Source organism: Phocoena sinus, chromosome 4, assembly GCF_008692025.1.
Source record: "Phocoena sinus isolate mPhoSin1 chromosome 4, mPhoSin1.pri, whole genome shotgun sequence".
Taxonomy (NCBI): domain Eukaryota; kingdom Metazoa; phylum Chordata; class Mammalia; order Artiodactyla; family Phocoenidae; genus Phocoena; species Phocoena sinus.
Window position 1 is genome coordinate 74710107 of NC_045766.1, and position 27112 is coordinate 74737218.

Here is a 27112-nt window from a genome sequence, read left to right on the forward strand (position 1 = left end):
GTTCTATAGAAACATCTTGGTCCTCACCATTTCAATAATTATGTGTAATAAATCATGGGAGAACGAACAAAGCAAGGAGTTTAAGAGTTTGCGTGAATGTCTGGGGTTCTTTCAGAAATGAATAAAACTTTTAAAGAAATGTCAAGATTCAAATACTGTATGATATCACTTACCTGTGGAATTTAAAAAATACAACAAACTAGTGAATATAACAAAAAAGAAGCAGATTCACAGATACAGAGAATGAACTAGTGGTTACCAGTGGGGAGGGGGAAGGTGCTTCGCTCTGACTTTGGACAGGATCCTGGGAAATGAAACCTCTAGCATTTATTGACAGAAAAGCTTTGTGAGCTTTGTCATTAAGTACTATGGAAACAGCACCATTCCAAAGGCACCCTGAGTCATTCTGATTTTGTTATTCTCGCCAAAGGTAAATCTGGCCTATATTCTTACTGCTTCTGGAGAAGTATATCCTTCACAGAGGACCTCTACGTCAAGGGTGCAGCTTGCATTTAAAGGGGAGCATATGTGATGACCTTGTGTATGCGTGCTCTCATGCATGTGCATGCACACTTGTTGGGACAAGGGGAATGAAGGGGGGGGCGGTGCTGTGGTAACGGGGCAGGGGGGAGAAGAACAATGAGGAGGAGACAAACAAATAAAGCTGGAGGCAGCCAGGGAGAAAGGCATCAGGCTCATCTTTGCAGGCAGTCCAGGACACTGCCCCTTATCAATGCTTTCATACAAGTGGAGCTAGAGATCGTTTCTGAGGGATCCATTAGTGACCAGACAGATTCAGAGCCCATCTTGGAAGAGGCTCCGGACTGCAGGCCAGGACAGCTGGTTAGCACACTGAGCGGCTGTTAAACTAGTGGAGAGCTGTGCACACTCCAGGGAAGGTACCAGATTGCTCACAAAAGCGTTTAATCAGCACAGTTTGATCACCTGGGCTGAGCCATGACAATCAGTGGGCTCTGTCCCTTTATTTCACAGCAGAAACTTCAGCTTACGATAGCGGTGAAGGGGCAAAGTGTGCAAGGCTGGACTCTTACTCAGCATATGCCCCACCCTCACCTCCAACCTCAAGCAGCAGTTTATCTCGCTGCACTGCTACCTGTTGAATATGTTTCGCTAATATTTCCTAAGTTTGTTTAACTTGTGTGATCAGATGAATCAAACAGTATTGCATAGGGCTTCCCTGGTGGTGCAGTGGTGGAGAGTTCGCCTGCCGATGCAGGGGACACGGGTTCGTGCCCCGGTCCAGGGAGATCGCACATGCCGCGGAGCAGCTGGGCCCGTGAGCCATGGCCGCTGAGCCTGCGCGTCCTGAGCCTGCGCTCCGCAACGGGAGAGGCCACAACAGTGAAAGGCCCGCGTACCGCAAAAAAAAAAAAAAAAAAAGTATTGCATAAATATAAGTTTAATGTTAAAGTAAAATATAAACAATCTCACATTTAATGTTATTCATAGCCATTGATAGCCTGTTTAGCAACTAGGCAAGGACGCTAAGCAGTTAGTGTGTACAAGTGAAATGAACATGACTTGAACACCCCCAAATGAATGTTTAGACTTTGTCTGACTTTGGGTACTCCCCAATATCTATAACCAGCACCAATGTCAACGGCTTACTGAAAAACAATAGCAACAAAATCACAGCTAAATTTTTTTTAGGGCCTTTCTGATGGGTAAGGCCCCAGTTATCCCTTAGAGTATGGGTTTAGGGCCCAAGAAAAATCACAAGTCTTCCCCTTCCTCTTCGCTTGGCATTTGAATATTAAGAAAATGACAGTGTGACTTAATAGGGAGTTATGAAGACTTGGATTCTTTGGCTGTGTTACTAATTGGTTTGTGCAGGTCACGAACTTTTGTAAGCTCCAGTTTCTATAAAACAAGGGAGTAGGATAGAACGAGATTTTCCTGGAGTGTGAAGAAAGCATAGAAAGCACAGAATACGCATATTTTGAAGCAAGGGGTGTGTGTGTGGGAAGGAGTAGGAGAGGCAACGGAGGAGAAGGCAGCCGCAGCCTGGCAGTGTGGCCTCCAGAAGGGGCTGTGACCTGCACATCCCTTTTCTCACCGCTTGGTGGAGCCAGCTCCTCACCTTGTAGTTACAGATCTACCCTCTGTGTTTCAAGGGGTTGTAAAATCAATTTAGCGGGTGGAAACCAGCATTAAAAAGGAAGGAGAATGGAACCCAATCCAAAATATCAGAGTGCATCACACATAGTGAGGGTGTTATTTTGGAGGACTTAATTTTCCTCTTATATATAATGTATAAGCATATGCATATCAGGACATGATATATAATTTTTCTTTGGTTCATGATCAAAAATATTTGAAAAGCACTTTGCTGACGCTCCTGCCTGCAATAGGACGCAGGGAGGTCTAGGTCTTTATCCATCTCTCTCCCTCCCTCTCACCCTCGACCCTCCCCCTTTCTCCCTCTCTACTGATCTACCATCTCCCTCTAGTAGTGCCCCCCTTTCCCCTCTTCCTTCCTCTCTCCTTCTCCCCATCTCTTCTTTCCCCTTGTTATCCACTGTTCTCACTTCTCCTCTATCCAGGTATTTTACCCCACTTTCCCACTCACTCTGTCTCTCCTGCCTTCCTTCGTGCTCTCCTACACCACCATTTCTGACTCATACCATCTCCACCCACCACCTCTCCCCTCCTGAGCCTCAATCTCACAGACACAGACGTGACAAGACACAGTCTAAGTAGGAGTGTGACGGCCAGACCTCCCCCATCCTTGACCCAGGATTCAGACTCACTCCCAAACTCCTCCCATTGCCTCTCGGCCTCCCTCCTAGACTTCACCACTCTCCTCCCTGAAAGGGCCTGTGTTCAAACTCTCCTCCATCATCAAGGGAGCCGTGCCTGGCTGTACAAATCCCACTGGTTATTTAAATTCCATCTCAAATGCCCCTCCTCTGGGAAGCCTTCCTGTTACTCCAACAGAGACTATTTCCTTTGCTCCTTTGATCTGCACTTGTGCTCACCTCCACCCTTATCACCAATACCTCACTGATTCCCAGAACTCAGAGGGCAGAGCCTTGGTCAGATTCCTCACTGGGTACCAACTCCATCTCCAAACCAGTGCGGGGCCGACCCCAGGGTGGAACTCCTGGGAGATCATGGAAGTGTGGGCCTCGTTCAGTGGTTCACTGGCCTCTCCCATCATTCCCCCCCACCTTGTCTTCTCCTGCCCTGCTGCACACCACCCTCTGCTCCCCACTGACCCCGGCTACCTGGTGCCCTGGAAGGCTGCCCTGAGCCTGGCCAGTGTCTCAGCTCAGTCCCACTTAGCCCTGGCCCTGGCCCTCAGCCTCGGGCCAGGGAACACTAGGCTGGTAGGGCAGTGGGTGGTGGCCAAGTCCAAATCTAATAGCTTCTGGCCGGACCTGGAGGAGGGAGTTTGCAGAAGGGTTATCCAGCCCTGGTTGTTGGTCCCCTACTTGTCTTTCCAACCCTTGCTGAAAACTGACTTATTTCAGGTCATTATTGTAAGGGTGTGTGACCTGGATGACACACCTATGGAAGAAATGGGTTTTCCTCAAATTTGAGGATGCATATGGAAGCTGGTTAGATATGAATCAAACAAACCAGATTTGGCAGTGCCAGCTGGTGGTCTATGGAGTAGGGGACGGGAAGAGAGCACTGAGGTGGGAAACCCAGCCCCTGGAATCTACACCTAATCTTTCAAGGGAGAGTTGTCACATACTGGGCAAGTCACTGGCCCCTCTCTGGGTCTCAGTGTCCTTATCTGTAAGTGGAAATGGTTGTACTTGATGGTCAGGAAGACCTTCTGATCCCTGACAGCAGAGATTTTATAAAAATGTTATTGCCCAGACTCACATATGGCCATATCTCCAAAAACTGAAAAGGAAAAAGTAAAGTTCAGATTTAACCAAAGGTGATGAGCATTTTAAACAAATAGCTGTCCTTATCAAAGCTGAAAATCTAATACAAGGCAAACTGAAAATAAATGATTTTCCCACATCATGAGCTGTAGGCCAAATTGGGGAGACAGCATTAGCAAAATCATTACCGTTTGGGGGATCTATTTATGGCACATACTACCTTATCCGAGCGCTCCCAGAATGCTTAGCAAAATGCAATACAAATGGATCTAGTTTTTCAGTAGATAAGTTTCATGATCTTTACATTTAGTTCTATAATAAAGAGATATAGTACGAAAATAGGAAGAGTGGAGGGTAAAACCTAAGTATCATTCCACTTAAACCTCCAATTTGTGTTAAAATTACTACTTGTAGGTATTAAATTCTATATAGTGAATTGTTCTTCTTTATAGAAATTTTGGTACTTGGGAATTTCTCCATTCAATACCTACAGAGACAAAGGTCCTAGAGAAAGATCACATACATACAGCTACTCTTTTTTTTTTTTTTGCAGTACGCGGGCCTCTCACTATTGTGGCCTCTCCCGCGGGGCACAGGCTCCGGACGCGCAGGCCCAGTGGCCATGGCCCACAGGCCCACCCATGTCCCCTGCATCGGCAGGCGGACTCCCAACCACTGTGCCACCAGGGAAGCCCACCACCTATATTTATTAAACAAAGTTGAAAATGCAGTTTTCAGTAACAATAGTCACATTTCAAGTGTTCGCTAGGCACACATGACCAGTGGCTACTGTACTGGACAGCACAGACACGGAACATTTCCATCACTGCACAGAGCTCGATGGCGCGGTGCTGTTTTAGAATCTTGCCTCAGGGGGGCTGCTACACCGGTGCCCACTGCCTCCCCAGGACCTCTCCGAGCTGACAGTTTCATCTTCATCATGACTGCTTAATTCAGTCAAAGCCTTGACTAGCCTGACCCTAGGACGTCCTCCGGACTGTATCCTACAACCCTGAATCTCTACCTCAACCCTTCTCTGCAACAGGGTTCTCAGAGAGCTATAGGACTTTATGTCAACATTATTTCTCAGGTCTTGAGGTTTCCTCTATTTGTACTTTGGAAACGGAATTATTTCCATAAGCTGGTTATGTAACTAATCAACCAATGTTCTTGCTGACCCTCTGTTAATGATGGAACATGTTTAGTATGCTGTGGGAAAGATATTTAAATCAAGTTGGCAGCTAGAAAAAATGAATTGTGAGGTTTTAGGGCTCTATGATTCTACTGATTTCAACAAAACATAGAGGGTTGATTGATGTTCTCCCCTATAAGCTGTCGAGAAATATGTTCCATTAGATAGTTTGATTATCTATCTAACTATCTGTCATCTGTTGTTGTTTCGGTTGAGGGTGGGGAAGATGAGGTAGTTACGGGTGGAGGAAGTATTTAGGTTGAAAGAAAACTTCAGTGGAATTTGAAACCTAGGGCCCACAGAGTAGGACGGTTAGCCTCAGATGAATTCTAATGTTAGGATTCCCAAGAGTTTTAATGAGCAGAAGCTACTTTTACTTCCTCAAGGCCTGGCTATCATTCTGATTGGGTCTGAAGATGTTGGCAGGTAGGTCCCTCAGGACACTACCTGGGGAGAGACACTGATGAATACTTGACTTCACCCTCCACTAGGAATTCTAGACCATTGCAGAGAAAGAAGTGTGAGTGAGAAAGAAGTCTGACAGCCACTGACTTAGAAAATTTAATGGGCAATACTTTACCAGGCAAGATTTCCCAATCAGCTTTGGTCCACTTGTTGGGAAAGCCCTGCTGTTGGGTATTTATGGCCCTGAGTGTGCTCCACTGAAACCCTCCACCAACCTACTTGTTATGAAAATCGTAGATCTCCTGGATGTTGCCAAAGATGATATGCTCCTTATTAAGGATCCCAGGGGGGATCTCCTCCACACCACTGGTCATTTCCCATAGGTAGGTCTGTAAGACAGCAACAGTTCCTCACTGGCAAGCACTGCCACGTGAAATACACACAAAACAAACAGGGCTTCAAAGCTGTGGGGTAAGGCTCAGACTGGGAATGCATGTAGAGCCTAAAAAGTGAGATGGTAAGTAAGCAGAATGGAAAGAACGAAAACCTGGATGTTCCATTACTGTGAACTGTTGCTAGGGAAATTCACATCCCAGACTTTAGCAAGAACACACACTCCACAGTCTTCTTATTTATTAAATGTGTTTGAGTCTGACTGTGTGTCGGGGGGAGGATGCAGATTTTTAGACTCAACTTAAGTTCATCGACTGTGTCATAGATTTTATTTTGAATTCAAGTGTGTTATATGCTTTTTTTTTTTTTTTTTGCTGGGCCTAGTTCCAGTCTGAGAAAAGTTTCTTTCCAAAGCACTTTAAACTCCCATGCAATTATTATTGACTCTGGGAGAAAGATGTCCTCTGGTTGGTTTTTTATTCTTCAAGCTCCGGGAGAAGACAGAGTACTGAGCTCCTCTCCAGGACTTGACGTGGCAAGGATGTCAGTTTCTAATACAGCTGAGAACTGATGACCGCAAGACTTACCTCTAAGCACTCGTGTAAGTCCCTCACATAAGCCTTCTCTGTCTGAAGCAGTTCTGCCATAATGAATCTAGAAGGAAGCAAATAGGCTTTTAGTTGGTTAGAGATGTAATACCTCCCTTCCTTCAAACTTCACTGCCCCCACCCCAGCATTTATGACATTCTTGAATGTCCTATTTTTCTACTTTACCAATATACGTCTCGAGTCCCTCTCACTCTGATCATTTGCTCTGTGTCCCTTCAGCATGTTTGTGCTCAGCTAGTTCCATACTCTCTTCCCCTTTTACCCCCCCCCAGTTCTACCATGTTGTGATTCTGTGCTGATATGTGTGTGCTCTCAGTTGCACATCTGTGTGTGTGTGTGTGTGTGTGCACATAAGCTTGTAATGCCGCTCACACTCATTCTCACCAACTAGACACCAACTCAGCTTCCCATGTTCCTCTTACTGTAGCTCCCAGAATGATGACTCCTGCTGAGTAGAATTGCTGACTCACACCAGAACGGTTCACAGTCCCACAGGTTAAACCAGGTTTAAAAGCCAGAAACAGATGCCCGAGACACCACCGCCGAGACTGGGGGTTAGCAAACTTTTTCTGTAAAGGGCCAGAGAGTAACTACTTGTGGGCCATTCAGTCTCTGTCACAACCACTCAGCTTTGCTGTTGTGTGTGAAAGAAGCCACAGACAATATGTTAAAAAAGTAAGTCTGGCTGTGTTCCAATAAAACTATATTTATGAACAGAAAAGAATTTCATCTAATTTTCACGTCACAAAATATTCTTCTTGTTTTGATAGTTTTCAACCATTTAAAAATATAAAAAAATAACTTTTAGCTTACAGACTATATAAAACAGGTGGTGGGCCAGATGTGGCTTGTAGGCCATAGTGTGCTGACCGCTCGCTTCTAATGGGGTCATTTTACGTCACAAACTGATGTGCGTGAGGCTGAGCATGTGATCCCAAGCACAGCACAAGCTAATGATATTAACTGACTACTCTTCAGTCTCCCCAAAGAGAAGCTGTGCTACACATATGCTCCTTCCACCTCGGACCCCTAAACAACACAATGTACCCGTGCGGGCGTTCAACTCACGATGCGTGGCTTCACTGTAGTGTACCTACGTCACTTTCTTTCTTTGACAAATTTATTTTAGAAATGGTGCTTCCTAGCTGGCATGTGATATGCGATAATATTTAATTCAGCACAAAATATATTTTTATATATTTATCTTAGATTTTCCATGTCATTTTCTCATGGAACTTCATAATGAGAATCCCTGTTTACAAGGTGTTACATCACATAAAAATTTTGAGAGGGATTATCCCGAGTGCCCCCTGGTTGGAGATTTCAGAAGAAACATTAAAATGAGCAGCATCTTTTCCTGAACCTTTATCTTGGTGGGATTTTCCTTAAAGCAAAACTTTGTTCTAGCAGTGGCCTTTCTATTAAATTATTGATTTTAAAAATTCCCTTTTGCAGGAGTTAATGAGCCACTCTCTCGTTAGTCTTGCTCTATTAGTAGAGTGGAAAGTCCATGAGCTTTGAAGTCAGACAACCAGGAATTGAATTATGACTGTCATTTCCTAGAGGCAGGACTTGCTTCTCCAAGCCCCAGACTCCTTACTTATAAAACAGCTGATCACACAGGGCTGCTGCAAGGATTAAACAAGATCCTATAAGCAAAGTTCCTAGTGCACTGTAAGTGCTTGGTAAACAAAGAAAGAAGGAATATCGGAAGGAACGTAATCTCACTTGCTTTGAAAAGTTGTCCTTGATTTTACTGCCTTGGGTTCTGGCATGCCTCTACCTTCTCCCTTTTTCTCCATCTGCTTCCTGCAGTTTTTCCTCATAATTTAGCTCCACTACCCTCTACCCCGTTTTGTTTTACTTTCCACCCACCCTTTACCGTCCTCTGGCTATTTGGTGTCTCAGAGACAGCCCAGCGGGAAGATCCGGCCACGTGTTGTCTCCTCATTTCCCTCTCTGTTATGGGTTGAATTGTGTCTCCCCCAAAATGCATATGTTGGGTCCCAGCCGCCAGTATCTCACAATGTGACCTCATTTAGAGACAGAGTCATTGCAGATGCAATTTAAGATGAGGTCATACTGGAGTAGGGTGGGCCCACGTTCCAAAATGACTGGTATCCTTAAAATGGGGGGAAGTCGACACAGGCCTGTATTCAGGGAGGACGCCATGTGAACATGAAGATGGCCATCTGTAAGGCAGGGAGAAAGGCCTGGAGCAGAGTCTTCCCTCCCAGCCCTCAGAAGGAATCAACCCAGCCAACAGCTTGATTTCAGACTTCCAGCCTCCAGAACTGTGAGACAATACATTTCTGTGGCTTAAAGCACCTGATTCGTCATACTTTCTTACAGCAGCCCAGATGAAACATAAGCTCTGACTTCACAGACCAGCTTGAGTTTCTTCAGTTCCAAGGGACCTGTGGTCCTACTTTATTTTGATAAAATCAACTACAGAGGCCTTCTTAATCTTAGAACACACCATTTTTTTTCCAGCATTACCCAAAAGGAATGTCAAAATACTCTTCATAAAGCCCTTGCATATCTCTGGCTATGTGTAACTTTGTAACACTGATATAAAGAAAGCAGAGTGATCAAGACACGGTTTGTAAGGTTGACATGGTTCATTGTTTCTTCTGTCCAATGCCCTAAAGTTCTTGGTTAGTGTGAAATGTGGGTGGAAGCATCATGTCTGTCCATTCCAACCTCTGTAGGTGGTCATGGGGACACAGCAAGCTGTCTAAAGGGACGGGTGGCAATGAAAACCAAGCATAGCCATGAGGAGCCTGCCAGTGAGTGGAACCGTCTCACGCCCAACCCCCCACATACTCTTTCTTCCGGGCTGATTTCCGCTTCTCTTCATTGACCTCATGGTTGGCGTCCCGGAGCTTGACCTCACGATCTGAAAGGCTTGCTGGGATGATATCCAGCTCCAGGTCCTTGTTATCCTACACACAGAGAGATCGCAGAGGTCACCTTGGAGATGCTTTGGGAAAGCAACTCACCAGAGTTGGTGGAGGTGGGGGAAGGGAAGAACAGAGAAAGATATTACGGAGAAGGATGAGAAGATGGGGAATCCCACCAATTGCTACCCACAAGCACTCTTCTTCATGGGATAATTTTTTTCTCAAATAAGAGAAGTATAAAATGTTCAGGTCAAATGCTCAGGGATAATATCCACAACAAAGAAAAAGAATGTACACTTTTTATAATTAGTGTCATAGCTCCTCAGGGATGTTGGGCCTGATTAGATCTACACACACACACACACACACACACACACACACACACACACACAGGTCCAAGACTGATGATTAACCATTAAAACAGATGTGAAACAGAAATGTAAAAAGATATAAAACTTTCATTTGTCAAGGGAAAATAATAAAAGTAAATATTTTTATTTAAACAAGCAACTTCCCTTAGAAATAGAAAGCTAAATGATAGAACAATTACTGAATTTTCTAATTGCCCATCCATGCTTATTTCAACCACTGTTTGGTATTTATATAGAATAAAAACCTCTAGGAAAAAAGTCTCACAGGTTAAAGCCTGGGGGAGACGTTAATTCCCCCAATCTTTGTGGTTTGACCACTTTATTCTCTAGTCTGCTCTGCTTCAGAGTATGAGCCTATTTAAAGGTTTAAGAATTAGAAATCCTAGGATTAAATTGCCAGTCTGTATTTAGCTCTTAATTCATAGGTTAATGACCCCTATTATAAAAAGAGATTAAAAGTCAGTCTTCCTTTACTTCCTGGAAAATAGTACTTCTTTTCAGTTGAAATGTCAAATAGACTTTATACAAACTGCATACCTTATTCTTGAAAGAGCACTATTATACATACTGAGGACTCTAATCATTTGATTAACATAATTGGGTGGAAGACAGTACTGATGAAGCCAAGATAAAGGGCTTAATCCTCAAAGTCAACAGTTAACTCTACACACAGAAAAACTCTGTTCTGTAGCCACAGGCCCTACCCCTGGCCAGCCAGTTTTGCACTGTATATAGCACCAGTCATGGAGAGCTGGAAGCCAATGGCTCAGCAAGATCCAGTCCCTCCAGGAGAAGGACAATACAAGGCAAGTGCTCTAGGGGTCAACAGCTCAGGAAGATTCCTCTGCAAACCCAGCTTCCCTCCACGGCAATGAACAGCAGTACTGAGGGAGGTAAGAAAGGAGGATGTCCCAGCTGGGCAATCCCACACCTACCTCTGTGTTGACTCCAAGGGCTTTCTCCAGAGAGTACCGGTACTTTCCCATCCTCAAGGAGAAATCTCTGTAATGCTTGTCCACCGTGGTCACCCATTTCCTGATCTCTGTGGCATGAATGTGGCCTTTTTCCACAAAGCTATCGGCCAGCTGAATCAGGAGTTTCACCTTCTCCTTTGTTTGCTGCCCCAAAAGATGGTCGTAAGTTACTAGCTTACCTTTACTATCATGGCCCTTCACTCCAGCCCTCTTTCCTTCTTCATGGAAGCCATAGATACCCCAGAGCCAGACTGCCTCCGTCTATATCCCAGTGCTGTCACTTACTGGCTGGGAGGGCTTGAGCAAACTACTGAAACCCTCTGTGCCTCAGTTCCTTCATCTGCAAAATAGGGATCATAATAGTATCTATATTGTAGGGTTGTTGTGAGCATTATATGAGTTGACAATGTAGGATGTGTCTGGAACACAGTGTTCACAGTAAAAACTCAGTAAGCAATAAATGTTAGCCAGTATGGTTATTGATGTAAGAATCTCTTTCATTAATATAGCACTTTATCAGTTTACAGAGTATGTTCATGCTACAGCTGAGACTCGTTTGAGTCTTAAAGCATCCCTAGGAGGCAGGTGGAGGGAGGTGGTACGGGTCTCTTTGAAACACAGATTGAAAAGGCTGAGGCTTAGGGCTTGTCCAAGTTCATACAACCTGTAAGTGATAGAGCCGTTTGCCTCTGGTCCATAGTTTCTAGTTCTCTCCCTTTACCCTACTGGCCTGAAGAAGGCTTTCTAAACATCAGGTGAGTTGGCACAGCCAGGCTGTACAGAAATATAACTAGCAGATTTAAGAGTAAACTTTGTCCCTTTCACCGCCAGGATCTTGTTTTTAGCTTCCGAGAGAGAGAGAGAGAGAGAGAGAGAGAGAGAGAGAGAGAGAGAGAGAGAGAGAGATAGAAGAGTGAACGAAGCTAATGTCCATCACGGGGCTAAGTGAGGTGGAGCCCTGATGTGGGTCAATTTCATTTCTAACAAGAGTGTGTTCAACATCTACTCTGTCCACATCACTGTGCAGAGGGCTGTGGGGAAAGACCTGGGGGGTAAACAAAAGAAGAAAAAGAGATTTCCACCAGACTGTCTATATCCCTAGAGGGACAAGATTTTCACACAGAGTAGTTCAATAACTCAGGGCATTATGTAATTGAATGTCAGAATAAGAAATATGTATAGTTAACACGGCAGGAATTTTAAAACAGGAAAAAAATGAAGGTGGGCTGGCAGGGGCAGAAAAGGTGTCATGGGGGAGGCGGGACCTGTGCTGGGTAAGATATGGAAACGGAAGGGCTATTCAAACAAGCAAACGCTTGCTCAGAAGAATATTTACATAATATTCTGAGAAGTAATCTTTTATCTTTCAAACCGGGGGAAAGTAGGTACAAGGTTTGGATCATGCTACAATCTGGGTAATTGAGGGAAACCGAGACAGAAAATCACTGGATCAAGAACAGAACAGACAGAAGGGCCTTTCTTTCTTTATGCCACCACCCTCACCCGTGCCTCTCCAGGCTCACCCACAGCCCCTCCCACGAGAGACTGACCCTCTCAAGAACTGCCAAAGGGAAGCTTCTGGCCAGAAGCAAGCAGAGAGAACTTGGTCCCCCACGGCCAGGGCTCCCGCTCTCCAGCAACTCACTCAACACCTTCGAGCCTCTCCTACCTCAGCACGGTGGGCTGGTCCCCAGGGCTGGGAGATAAGGGGCCAGAAGAGCTTGGTGTGAAGGAAAGAAGGTAGGTATGAGGATAGGAGAAACACCTCCTTAGCAACGAAAAGGCAAAGAATAATGGCGCTGGGACTCGGTCAATACAAGATACCTGGTATTCCAAGGACTTCCATTTCTTGCATTTAGGGCTTCCCCTCTAACCCAGGAAACAATTTTTCTTAGGTTTGTCACTTACTTAAGACAGTGATTAATTTTTGTAACTATAATCAAGAAATCCATCTTCATATAAAATCTTGGAAACACATATTTATTCTCTGCTCTTGGTAAGGAGACTTGAGCACGAGATGGGGGTTTATAGCCAATTGGTAGCTGCAGTCCTACCAGAGCAGCCCTACAATTTCCTATCAGAGGAAATTATATCCTAAAACATCAAAACTGATTCAGAGTCAACAGGGATAGTGGCTTGTGATCAAGAGCATTCCAGGTATGTGTGGGACCCAGGGGGAGCAAACAGACAGTGAAACTAGCAGCGTAGACAAGCTCTTCCCCACGTGGCCTCACCTGCCCACGTGACCGTCTCCACTGCTCTCCGTGGCCCCGAAATTCCAGCCATGTTAAATAAACCTCACCTGCCCCCCACAATGTGATGAGTGGCTCCTCCTCAGCCCTGCTTTCACCCCAGTGGCCCTCCCTCACCTCTCCTCCTCCCCACAAGCCGAGTGGGAGGTGCCCTTCCCAGTGTTCCCACAGTACCACACACGCTGCTACTTTGGCGTGTACCACGCTGAGTTATTTATGTCTCCTTCATTAGACCATGCGCTTCTAAGAGATGAGTGTGATCTTATTCATTTGTAGCTCCAATGTCTACTATGTATACCATAATAATAATAATGTTGAGTAAATGGATGAGTGCATAATTATTGTGCTGGAAGGTGAGTAACATTAGACCAGCAAGAACTGAAGGTTTACACTGGGAAGAATTAGATGAAAAGATTTGACCCCAACCATGCCCACGGCCCCTACTGAGAGCAGTCTGAAGTGATTTCTTATACGTGGGTGACTACGGTGGCACAGTGCGACCTGCCCCCTGCCTGGCTACCGCTGATGAGATCAGAGGTAAAACCTGTCCCCTGAGGGCAGCCCATCAATATGCAGCCAGCGACTTCCAAGGTGTCCTGGCCTAGAAGCTCTGACTAAACAGGGACAGGGGCAACATGCTGGGTCAATTAAGCTGGTTTTTCTGGGGATGTGAACTGTAGAGACAGGGAACTGGGTGGCTGGGTGGAGAGTAGAACTGAAAGCAAATAGTAGAGGAGAGAAGGGAAGCTGAATCACAGTGGTGGTCGTCATGTATGCCTGATCTCCTGAGATGAGCTGACCCAGAAACGTGGCTGCTGAAACTGCCCTAGTCTTGGGTGACATCCCAGTTTTCATCTCCAGAGGTGAGACTATGCCACGTGTCTTGTTCTTCCCATTGGGCTGAGTCATTCAGCTTTTCCTGGGCTCCTTCGAGGTCCAGCCACACATCTTCTGTCTTCTTTATTTCCACATACAGCCATACAAAATCTTTTCCCCTTCTAAACTTAAGCCAGCTTGAAATTCAAATCTTGCCACCAAGAAGAGTAACTTACACAGACTGATAAAGTGGGGGTCAGATTGTAGAGGTGCTTGCATGTTAGGTTCAGGAGTATGGACATGATCTTGTGGACAAAGGGGGCTTTTGGGGAATATAATTCACTTGGGCCTGGAAATTTAGAACACAACTCACTTATCTTGGGATTCTTGTGTCCCCTAGTGTATATTTTGCCCTTTCATTTTCAATTCTATGTTTTCTGCTGGAAAAGACAGAGGTTAAAAATAAGGGTTCAGTAGTTCTATTTTTCTTATTTTTTCTCTTCCTTCCTTCTTTTGATCAGTTAATATTATACCATCTTCCCCTAATCAGAGCACCTCACTCTGAATATAGTTTGTGAAAAGCCCTTTTGGTATCTCTTGAAAATCTGACAAGTCTTGAAAATTTAGGCTTCTTGACATATTCTCACAATCTAATTATAAGCATCCAATTGGCCTTTCATTGCTGGTCTGCCCTGTACTTATTGATATATTCTTTGAGGGAATGCAATTATCGTGCTTCCTGAGTGGGAAAACTGTTCCTTGAGATGTATCTTCATATTCATTCCACAGGAGAAAGATCTGCTTGTTAAATATGAAAAACGAAACCTTTCAAAAATGTCTATCACATGTGAGCTATGTTCATTCCTCTTAAGAGTCTCAGAAACATAAACATGACCATATTTTATCTGAACTGTTTAGATTCTACTTTTCTCGTAGAAAGGGCCTCTCTGACAAGCCCAGTGTTCCTTTTCCTGGCTATCCGAATTCAAAGACATAATTTAGTTCAGCTAAAGCTCCAGTCACTTTCATTATCACTTAATTCTCTTTCGTTAAGAAGAAGCTAGTCCAGTTTATCTTATAGCTTCTTTCACTTTCAGAGATAAAATTATCAGTTTAGAAAAGAGTTTTTTCAACATCATTACTCATTGAGAAGTATAAATGAAAATCACAATGAGATACCACTTCACACCCGCTAGCGTGGTTATACAAAAAAGACAGACGATAACCAGTGTTGGAGAGGATGTAGAGAAGTGAGAACTCATATACACCGCTGGTGGAAATGGAAAATGGTGTATGCACTTTGGGAAACAGTTTGGAATTTCCTCAAAAAGTTAAATATAGAGTCGCCACCTGACCCAGCCATTCCACTCTCAGGTATATACCTAAGAGAACTGAAAACATATGTTCACACCAAAACTTGTACACAGATGTTCACAGCAACATTATTCACAGTGGCCCCAAACTGGAAACAATCCAAATGTCCATCAACTGATGAATGTGTAACAAAATGTAGTTTATCCAGACAGTGGAGTATTATCCAGTCACAAAAAGGAATGAAGTACCGATGAAGTACTGCTACAACATGGATGAATCTTGAAAACACTCTAAGTGAAAGAAGCCAGACATAAAAGACCACATATTATGTGAGTCCATGATTCCATTTACATGAAGTGTCCAGAACAGGCAAACTCATAGAGATAGAAAGTAGATTAGTGGTTGCCAGGGGCTGAGGGGAGGGGAAAAGGGGAGTGGCTGCTGATGCATAATGGGGTTTATTTTGGGGAGGGATGATATATTCCGGAACTAGACAGTGGCGATGGCTGTACAACCTTGTGAACGTACGAAGAACTACTGAATTGTAAAAACAGAAGAATCTAAAGAGTTTTGCTGTTAGAAGAAATAGAGTTCTTCCAGATGTCAAGATGCTTAAGCTTTCCTATCACCATGTACCTTGACCCCTTATAAATTTTGAAACCCACAATAGGAAAATATCATTGGCATTCTTCTAACTGGATTGTCCACAGCATACCACAGAAAGAAAATTTTGTTTGCCTCTTATCCTCATCCAAATTCTCTTTATCTTATTTTTATTCTCACATTCGTATATTGCTACATAGAAGGTACCTTTTTATATTCAGTGTTTCTTCTACTTGATCTGTTTCTTTGGAACAGAGTATAATAATTCAATATACTCAGTATACTCTGTTGCTCTGTTCAATCATGAGGGCCACCGTACTTACTGTCGTGCGGTTTAAGGTCAATTTGGTTTCCATTTCAAATTCACTTTATTGGTTATAAAGATTAAAACCAAAGATGGCTGGCTAAAAGAGGTTTGCTTCTGGTAAGTGGGACTGCAGTGGGGCCAGAGGCTACTGCCTTTCATCAGAAGGTCCCCAGCTGGATTTGTTATCTTGTAGATATTCTCAGAACAAATAGCCCTGAAACTTGGAAATGATAGATGGGAGGATGAAATCCCATTAAGAGAAACACTTAAGAGGGAGAGAGAACAGAGAGAGAGTCAAAGTAAAAGAATCATATTAAATAGAGGTTTGGGGAGGAAGCATTGTTGAAATCTACCCAAACTTCTTTTTCTCTTATGTTCTCATATATCTGTAGCCTCCCTTCAATGCATAAGATATAGTTAGGTACGTGAATAAAGCATGGTTCTCGTCCTTTGGGATCTTGCAGGCTCATACAGGAGATAACGCTGCGCACACATTGCCAGGAGGACAGGATGGTCCAGGTCAGGTGCCTTAAGGGCTGCACAGACAATGTCTGCAGTGCAGGGATACGCCGATTGTATCCGGCCTGTAGGCAGGGACACAGAGGAAGAGGCACTGAAGTGGGAAGGCGGGGTCTTCTTAAAAAGTACAAACTAGAGGGAAGGGAAGGATATTCTAGGCAGAGAAATAGTATAGAAAAGATATAGAGGCAAGAAAATAAATGATGTATCTCTCGGAGGGTAAGAAAATAATATCCATTCAGCTGGAGCATAAAATCTGCATAAACACATTAACTGAAGATACAGTGGCAGTGGTAAGGTGGCACAGTCGTAGACGTTGTTGAGTGCTGCCTAAAGGCACTGCATAATCATTAAAGCTCTTGAGCTGGGTGGTAATCTGACCAACGTGGTGTTTTAAAGATGAACGCCCACTAATATGTATAAAATAAATAATAAGAACCTGCTTATAAAAATAAAATAAAATAAAATTTTAAAAAATTAAAAAAATAAATAAATAAATAAAGATGAACGCCAATGAAGGGCAGGATGGGTTGGAAGGAAGGAAAGGCCAAATGCATGGAACCCAACTAGGGTGACAACAGTGTGAATAGAAAAGAGAAAGACAGGAAGATTGTAAAGGAAGGATGAATTAAATTGACTGAATGACTCTCCACATTTCCACTTTGGTGATGGACAGACTCTGATCCTAGGAAGTTCTGGGTTTCTGCTGTGATCTATCCTACGTCAGTAGGATCACCAGTGGATCTCATACTATTCAGCCTCTTAGTGGGTCGTTGTTGACACTATTTGGAGAGGGGCAGATAGGTGCAAAGTGGGTAATTCAAAACCATTTTCATTTGGATTTGAAAAGGGTTCTGTGCGTCTGCCACCTCCTGGGCACTGTCTGCGCTAGCTGGTATTGAAATGAATCTCTTATCTGAAATGACAGTCCTTCACATTGGGTGAAAAGGCCCCAAAGCTCACAAGTGTGCAGGGGAAGGCTCCCCACTATCAAGAGTTCAGAGTGTAGGATTCACAAAGTGGATAACCACTTCTGAAATACCAGCTCAGGAACGAGGCTAAGGGGCTAATTTTGTTGCAGCAGATTAGAGAGAAATTTGCTGTAGTGTCAGAGGGATCTCTGGGTAAGGTAGGCATTAATATGTTCCCCCCATCCCTGACTCTCACGAAAGCTCCTCTCATCCTGGGAATAGCATCTGCCCTATGTGGAAGTGATGCCAAGGATGGTCCTCCATGGCAGGGAGCCCCGTGTGAGGGACAAGGATGCTACAAAGAGGGAACTGAGACATCAGATTTCACTCAAAGCCAAGGGTCCTCAGATCAAATCCTGGCTGGGAAAACAGATGAAAATGAGATTTCCTTCTATTATATTATTTTCATTCTCCACCTCGGTGTGAATGGGGGTGTGAGCGTGTGTAGTACGTGCACCAGTGCATGTTTTGCTCCCCAGAGACTTCAGCCTGCCTCATTTGCAGGGTGAGGCCCGAGGGAAGTAGTCAGCTCCGGAACCTGCTTCGTGAACCCACCCATAGCCACTGGCCCTTCCCAAAAGGTGGACTTCCCAAGCATTCAAATTTCAAGAATATGTGGCTGATATTCCCACACAATGTGCATTTCACATGAATACATTCCTTTGCCTTATTTGGTCTGAAAGAATACAGCAGATTCCAGAATCTGGAGCACGAAGATGAGTACCATTTGGAAGCACAGCATATAGGAGTTGAGTTCCTGCGTACAGAGGCTCTACCAACAGCTGCATCTCTTTGGACGTTCAGGTCTCAAAGGAGACGACCCTACCTGTGTGTCCCCCACCCTTGCCTCCGTAGTCAAGCATTTCTGTGTACAGAGGCTGTCCTCCCTCCCACAATGTGAAATTGGCCAGATTGGGGAGTGCTGGGTGGAAGGGGAGGGCTCCGGGATGCTTCCTACCTTGGCAGGCACCCTGAACTCTCCATATTCCTTCAGCAGCTCCTGAGTCTCCTCTGCGGTCTCCCCCGGGGAAGTATGTGTTGAGAGGTAATATTCACCTGTTTCTTGGATCCAGTCTAGCGCCTGTAGGAGGAAACAACCCATTCAGTGCCCCAAAAGCCAGCTGTTAGTAAGAAAACATTCCACGTTCTGATGTGAAGGTTTGTAGTTTGGGACAGCATGATGGACCTAGGAAATGCCAGCACAATTCAATCAGTATGTAGCTTGGAAGTTGATTTTATGAAAGAGCCCTCCCCTGTTAGACCTGGAACAACCCACCAGCAAAGAGACTATCTTGTCCATTGGACTGGGGACTCTTCTAGGCCAGGCCCAGTGTCATCTATGAGTTAGAGCAATCTGCCCCCAGCATCTCCTCCCAACTCCTGGCACCAGACTCTGAACAGAGTGCCTGGTGAAGGCTGAACGGCTGGTCAGTGCAAGGATGCTTTCTTCTTTTCATCCCCACCTCCCATCTCTACTCTGCCTGCTCCTATGACCCTCTTGAGGACTGTCCCAAGTCTTGGTCATCTAGGCCTCTGTATGGTCCGCGGAACGGAGGCAACGCCAGGGAAAGCCCTGAACATACCTGCTTGGCGCTTCGCTCAAACACCACGTATTGCTGGCACTGGTCTAACCGCCGCTTCTTCAAGGTCCAGAAGTGCAGGACACGGTTCTCCCTCTGTAAGAGCTCACTCAGGATGGCTGCAGGGCAGAGAGACAGGCGCTGGTCACAGGAAGGTCCTGAGCAAATCTGACCGGCTGCTTCAGCCCCGCTCCCAGGTGCCAGATAACTGAGACCTTCAAGTCTCCCCATCGGACTGATCCAGCACCAGAAGCAAGGGAGCAAAAGTTTGGTCCAGAGAGAATTTCCCAGAGATCAGGGAGACTGGGGGAGGGCCTGTTGATGAGGTTCTATCAATGAAGGGGGGAAGAGGACGTCCCCAGGGTGACTTAAAAGTGACTCTGGGGCTTCCCTGGTGGCGCAGTGGTTGAGAGTCCGTCTGCCGATGCAGGGGACGCAGGTTCGTGCCCCGGTCCGGGAAGATCCCACATGCCGTGGAGTGACTGGGCCCGTGAGCCATGGCCGCTGAGCCTGCGCGTCCGGAGCCTGTGCTCCGCAACTGGAGAGGCCACAACAGTGAGAGGTCCACGTACCCAAAAAAAAAAGTGACTCTGATACTCTTCACGCCAAAGCTAGTCCTTGATGATAAGAAACCTTGGGAATGATCGGTGCTGAAAATAGTAGCTAACATAACTGGCACCTGGGAGCCTGCAAAGAGTGGACAGACTTGACAGGAACACCAGCCACTCTTGAGGGGTTCTAGGAGAGGGCCAGCGGGGAACGGCATGAGGACTGGGGTAACGGCATGGACAGCCATGTCACTTGCCATGAGCTCTGTCCCACACAAGGGGCTGTGCACTTAGCACTTCAACAGCACAACCTCAATTTTAAAACCTCTAAATTATGGGCCTAGGGAAGCTATGTTGGAATCACGTCATCACGGAATCATGTCTCTAGGCCCAAACTTCCATGCTGGTTGGGACCGATCATAAGAAAAGCTAAAAGCTGTTCTCACTTCATCTCTAGTGAAGGTGAGTGCGAGGATGTGTACAAGGCACGGGGCACCACGGTGGCCATGGGAGCTGTTTGTCCATGTCACGTCCCTCCTTCTCTCTACTTCTGTTGTTCCAGAAGCAGCTGGTTATGTGGATGGATTTCTGAAGTGTCTAATGGTATGTTCTAAGCTTGAAGCAATAAAGTTTATTTTGTATTGTTTGCCTCCTGCTTCCTGCTAACTATATTAGATACTAATAAAATACACAATAATGATGCTAAGGAAAGTTAACACTTACTCAGTACTCACTATGTGGCAGGGACGTATTTTCACAGTACCTCAGGATGCATGGACCACTATTATCTCCGTTTTACAGATGAAGAAACTGAGGCTTAGAGAGGATAGGAAACTCAACCAGGGTCAGTCAGATAAAGGGGTAGAGCTATTTGACTTAAGAGCCTGGGTCCTTAGCCACCTTGGTCTACTGAGTTATTGTGCTCTACAGAAAAGGCACAGCCCAGGGCTTCCCTGGTGGCGCAGTGGTTGAGAGTCCGCCTGCCGATGCAGGGGACACGGGTTCGTGCCCTGGTCTGGGAAGATCCCACGTGCCACGGAGCGGCTGGGCCCGTGAGCCATGGCCGCTGAGCCTGCGCGTCCGGAGCCTGTGCTCCGCAACGGGAGAGGCCACAGCAGTGAGAGGCCAGCGTACAGCAAAAAAAAAAAAAAAAAAAAAAAAAAAGAAAAGGCACAGCCCAAATTGCACTGCTTGTACTTAGAAGTTTTTGTTGATTTTGTGTACTTTTAATGCCCTCTGGAAGTAAGGACAGAATCTGTCTCTCCTCTCTTAGGCTGAGAGCTTTTATTGCCCCTATTATTCACCTCTCCCTATATCTCTGCTCTTATTATGTAGCTTTTTAGTTCCTCCCCAAAGAGACAAAGTGTACTTCCTCACCCCCAAACTCAGGTTCAGTCACATGACTTTCTTTGGCAAATGGGCTGTTAATAGATAGGACACAAGGCGGGGCTTGAAGTGTGCTTGTGCACTTGAGCTTGCCCCTTAAACCTCTGCCATCACCTCTATAAGAAGTTCTCCTGGGTAACCGCTGCCCCTTCAACCAAAGTCCCAGAATTAATCCACATGGAGCAGACAAGAACCCACCCTGCAGTGAAGGCGCCAAGCCAGCCAGACCGGCAGCCTCAAGCAGAACCGCATCACTGAGCCCAGCCAAGGCAGCTGGTCCCCAAGCCAACACAGTCATTGAATGATAAATGCTTATAGCTGTAGGCCACTGAATTTCAGGGGTTGTTATGCAGCAATAATTGCTCCTGTAATAAAAACTTAAAATAAGTGGCACTGGCTTTGGGTCCAGGCAGGAAGTAGAAAGGAAATGGCTATAGGAGAGATTGTAGGTCCCTGCTCAGGTGGAAGCTTCAATTGGGCAAAGACAGTGAGAACCTGTGTTTCCTTTATTACTCTTTTTGTCTCCTAGTCAGAGTTTTGTTCACTGAGGTCCCTCTGTGGTGGCTGAATCAATCCAGCTCAGGTGAAAATCCTAATGAGTTTCAGGTTTCATTTGTGCCCCATCTGGTAAACTTCCCTTTGGGCAAACCCTGCCCTGGCCCCCACGAAGGTGCGGCACATCCCGCTCACCCTGGGTGGCTGCCACTCCCAGCACACCGGGGCGGGGGCGAAGTGTCTGCGCTCTCAGCAGGCAGCTGGCCTCACCCGAGCTGCCACCTGCACTTGGACATCAGAACACAGGCTTTGAAAAATCTGCAGGAAGGGGAAGGTGACATAATGCTAGCCACCCACAGGGCCCGTCGGTTGCAAACAGGGTGGCACATCTGGAAAAGGAATGCTGCTTCCCTCTTCTCTGTAGGGATCTTTGATTACTAAGTTTAATTCTTCCCAGTGGCCTCTGATCTTCGCACCTCCTGAGTTCCTTGAGCAGGAGAGAGGCCCTTCCCAGAGGAGGTCAGAGCTTCCCTCTGTCTGCTCGGCAGCTCACCAAGGCTGTCCCCACTCCCCACTCCAAGTCAGCGTCACTTCCCTCCCTAGCCTTGGTCTCTGGGGTTGACTAGTGGTCATGTACTGCATAGTGTAGATACACAGAGACCATCTGTCATTTCAGAAAATTCTATTAGCGTTGTTCTCAACTCTTAAGATAAATGCAAAAGCTCTGGGGAAATTTTATAGTCATTTTCCCATCCCAAATCTTGAGGCATGTTGAATCACCACCACCCACACCATCCCACGTCACACTTCTTCTCATGCAAGGAGAAGAACCAGGAAATCTGAGGTCACATGAAGACCAGGTACCCAGGCTCTGGTCCATGCGGCTCAAGTGGCTCGAGGCCGGCAGGGCTTGCACTGACCTTTCACTTGCTGCTCGGGTCCTCGGGTGTGACTGGCGGCACTGGGCATGCTGACATTGTTCCTGTGGATGTACTTGAGAAAGACCTCAGCGTTCCGCCGTGCCAGGGTGCAGGCCTGAGAGAGACAAGGTGTGAAGCCCCACACATAAGTCCCGGTCTGGTAGGGGCACGTGATCTAAGACACTGGAGAAGGGTGCTGGTGATGAGGCTTCTGGGGCTCTGGGGGAACAGAGCCCCGGGGCAACTTCCAGTTTATGCATACTCCAGTTCCAATGCAGGAGACTCACTCACTCTGTTGTTGAGTAAAGAAAAGCTCCCTGTGCTTCTCCCCTTTCCATCACAGACAAAACCAGAAATCAGCCACCCTTTGACTACTACGTGTTGATTCAGCGTGACCACCTGAGAGTGACTCTTAGGTTGGTTTCCCTCTGCCACCAGAATGCCTCGTATATGACCACTGGTGTAAGCCACTTTAACATTAGCTTAATTTAGACTTGAGAAAGCAAAATTAGTGATCAAACCTATTAACTGTATGTTCCAAATCTAAATGGAAATCACCCACATTTTAGAAACATATTTGCCCATCAAACCCACCCCCGCCTCAATAAGACTAATAAAGATCCTCTCGCTGGGAAATATCAGTCATGTAAAGGGGTAAGAGCCATTGTACCACCTCCTTAAGACGCACAAGAGTGGTGGGTAGCAGAGAGGACAGGTCTGTCCCATACTCTTGTACCCAATCCAGACCCAGCAAGGGCAGGAGTCATGAAGCAAGTCAGGGCTAGAATCTAGGTCTACCGACAGAGTACTTCTAGTTTCTCTCAAGACAAGAGATTTTCTGAATTTCTTTAAAAAGCAGTATTTTTCCTGATGGTAGAGGTAATACATGCTAGTCCATTAATTTTCAATCCACAGTTTTCAGAATTAAATTATCTCTAGACAAAACTGTTAACTTTTAAACGTCTTTATACTTAGCATCTGATTCTACAAATCATATGGTAAAAAAATTACTTTAAATGTTGCATTCCCAACAGTGGCTTCTGGGAGCTCTGGTAAAAGACTGCTAGTGGGTCCTTCCACTCTGAGGCCCATGAATTTAACAGCTGGACAGTGGTCCAAAGCTAAGGAATCCAAAATCAACTAATGTATACACATGGAGATCTCGATCTTCCGTCCGTTGGGCTTGTAATTCCCACAACAATAGGGAGTTTTTCAACTATGGTTTTAGGCACATATGGAAAACATCAGAATATTTTCTTCTTTTCTTCTTCAAAAGAAACATTAAATTTTATGAAGACATGCCTTTATACTTCTATTTAAAATATCTGATATGCCCTACATAAATTGTTTTGTTTTAAACTTTGTTTTGTCATAGGGAAGACTTTTAAAATCATCTTAAGCCCTGTATGGAAGAATTTCTATTTAATCTTATTAGTAAGAGCTGATTACTAAGAGTTCTGATCAAATGCGGGTACAGATACCAGATAGATGGGAGAAGGGCAGGGAGAGGTCATCTTTAAAAAAGAATAAAAATAAAACTTAAAGAGGTGGTCAAGTAGAGAAAATCCCTAATAAAAGAAAGGCAGCTAATTACAGAATTGTAGAAAATCAGTGGCAACATGTCAGGGTATAAAAATTCTCTTTTGTGCTTTCAGAAGCCTGAAAGGAAGCGGAACATGAAAGCAGGGAATTTGAGAGAAAATGGAGCCTTTAGATAAGTTTTAACACTGAAGGCTCTGTCAGAGAGAAGATCAAAGGCAGGAGGAAAGAGGCTTAGGAGAACTTCCCACACCAGCTGAAAGCTGTTCAGAGCAGGACTGCGCTTCCTCTCTGGGAAGCTAAGGGTCTTTTAAAAACAAAACAAACAAAATAAGGTATCTCTCTCTTCATACAGCACAATAAACAGTGTTACATTCATTGGTAATTGGTAATCGGTAAATAAATAAGATGTCTAAATGTATTTCTTTAACTCTTGCCCTAAATTTTGCATCATCCATTTATAAAAGATGTATTTTAATAGTTTTCTATCTAGGCTTATATATTTCAATTAAAATATTTTTATAGATAAATGAAAGTAGGTATTTTTCTCACTTAACATCAATGGGATATAAGGATATTTGTACATGGCACCAGTAGAAATGAAGCATCCTAATTGCCTAATTACACAAAAAAGTGCTGAGAGAAATAAAGAATGTTTGAACTGTAACCTTTCAACTTTTCAAATTAACCAGCCAATATCCCCTCTACAAATGCCCCCTTTAGATAAGAAGCTAGAAAATAGAGGGGTATGGGAAGCCCACATGAAGCAGTGAGAGAGAGAGAGACAGAGAGACAGAGACAGAAAGGAGGGGGCGGAGGCAATGGGGAGAGTGAGACAGCAGATGAAAACCAAGGCTAAAGTCCCAGACCTTGGATGACAATGTGCTCTCACCTTAAGAAAGGCCTCCTTTTGTTCCAAATGTTTACTGATGAGTGGGATGACGTGGTCGATCTCTGCTGCTGGCCCCAATTTATCTCGTCCACCACACCAGTCCTCATCTCTCCGGTATTCTTGCTCTAAACTCTCCAGGACACTACAGACCTAATGAATCATGGAGGAAAAACTTAGTAATTTAATCATTTAAAGGTCCTATTTTATGAGGACCTTTAGCTAAGAGACCCCTACAGAAGTGATATTTTTCATTCAAAATCTAATTTGTAGACTTAGGTGCACAGTGCTCCTGAGACATCTAAGAAAAGTCCAGGAGGCAGTGAGAATCCAGCGTCTGGAGCTTGGGAGACAAATGACTACCGAGATATGGATTTTGGGATTATCTTCTGACAGTTGATGGTTGAAGGCTGAAGCTATGGGGGTTGATGACATCACCTAGGGATAGTATGCAGAGCAAGAAAGGAAGAGAGACTAGTAATTTGGGGATTTTCAAAGTGTTTTTATATATTATATTGCTATAACCTTGTGATACGTCTATGAATTAGGTAGAACAGGAGAAAGAGGTTTGAAGAAGATAACTGGGTTGCCCAACTATCTGTCCTTGCCCTACAGGAAATAGCCTCAAGTAGAGGTAAAGGAGGAAGTTGCCTATGTTGTGTGACTTATGGGCCATAAATGAATGTTACCTTTTCCCTCCCTGGGGAAAAATATTCCAGCAAAATTGTTTCAAGGTACTACTATAAGGCAATGACACCTCCAGGCCTGCTATTATAAAACGCACATTTCCTTCAGAGGGATAACAAATTTGGGTTGACCTAAAAGATAGTTAAGATGGTTTTTCAGTTCTAAAAATGCTGAGAGGCCATGCTCTAAGTGACCTTATAGATGAACTCAAAAGACCAAAAGCATTTCAAATGGGGCTTAGAGGGAAAGTTAGGTTGAGTGCATCAGTAGGAGACCCAGGGCAGCCTAGTGTCAGGGCTTAAGGAAGGATGCAGAAAATAGAAACTCATTCCTATACTTTCCTTCAATAGTCTGTGGCAGCAGGGGAGAGCAGCTCTAACTACCCTCGGCCTCCTCTGTCTGAGAAAGGCATCTCTTTTGGTGAAGGACGTGGCATTGGATAAAATGCTTTTTGAGTTATGAACTGAGCTGAAAGATGTCCCAGGAAGAACACCCCCATAGCCAACATGCTTCCCGTGTCGTGAGGAGGCCTATCCCTGAACTCCAGCTGGTTTCTTTAGCACCACACACCTCGCTTGTTGCAAGGCCTGAAAACATGCAGGCGGCTCACGTCTTGAGAGAAAACAGATTATACACACACAAAAACTTTAAGAAAACGAGTACTTGACACCTATCCCATGACAGTATTGGACTTAAACCCAATCAATTTGGGAGCTAGAGGAAATGGAAAGATTATCCAGCATAAGTCCTTTAATTTAATAGGTGAAGAAACAGAAATCTAGAGAGATAAAGTGACCTTTGGTAAGGTCAATTCAGGGTCAAATTTCCTGACTCAATCTACTGCTTTGTCCCTTTCAGCATCTTGAACCATCTCAAATTAAAATCTGTATATGATATTAGACAGGGGTTAAGCCTCATTTTTTTCATATGGATATTCAGTTGTCTAGCACCATTTGTTAAAAAGGCTTTACTTATTGAATTGCTTCCTCAAAAATCAACTGACTGTATATATGTGGGTCTACTTCTGGAACCTCTACTCTGTTCAACTGTGTCTATTCTTACACCAATGCCATTCTGTCTTGACCACTGCAGCTTTAGGGTAAGTCTTAAAAGCAGGTAGTGTAACTCCTTCAACTTTGTTCTTCCTTTTCAAGACTGTTTTGGCTATTTCAGTCTCTTTGCATTTCCATGTAAATCTTAGAATCAGCCTATCAATTTCTATTAAAAAAAAAAAAGCTTGCTGGGGTGTGATTGGGATGTGCTGAATTTACAGATCAACTGGAGAAGCTTTATCTCGTTAGTTTGCTGCTCCCACTTCCGAGGCCATCAAAGGCATCATCTCTCTGAAACACTGAAAGGAGGACTGAGAGAAGGTCTGAAGATGAATACTGGCTGCAGGGCCCTCAGACAGGCATGTTACGTTTGCTCTGAGATAGACTTTCCCATGGTCCCTGTAAGTCACCCAGAGGAGAAGGTTTCTCTATTTCTACCAGGGAGTGATTTGAATGAGGAAATTATTTTATACTGAATAAAATCACTCCTGTCTTAAACCTCTGTTTCATGAAAAGAGTCCCCTAAC

The 27112-nt window shown here is 44.7% G+C and overlaps 1 protein-coding gene across 10 annotated transcripts in view; it reads right to left on the reverse strand.

The window, feature by feature from the left end:
- The window catches only part of LOC116752734 (kalirin), a 531375-nt gene that overhangs the window by 120226 nt on the left and 384037 nt on the right, over window positions 1–27112 (reverse strand). For all 10 annotated transcript variants that reach the window (XM_032629477.1, XM_032629484.1, XM_032629482.1 and 7 more), the window contains exons 18-25: window positions 24850–24999; window positions 22419–22533; window positions 19073–19188; window positions 18448–18570; window positions 10669–10851; window positions 9286–9404; window positions 6438–6504; window positions 5737–5846 (exon numbers count right to left, since the gene is read on the reverse strand). In XM_032629477.1, coding sequence (XP_032485368.1) covers window positions 5737–5846; window positions 6438–6504; window positions 9286–9404; window positions 10669–10851; window positions 18448–18570; window positions 19073–19188; window positions 22419–22533; window positions 24850–24999 — 983 coding nt within the window. The remainder of the gene's footprint in view (window positions 1–5736; window positions 5847–6437; window positions 6505–9285; window positions 9405–10668; window positions 10852–18447; window positions 18571–19072; window positions 19189–22418; window positions 22534–24849; window positions 25000–27112) is intronic.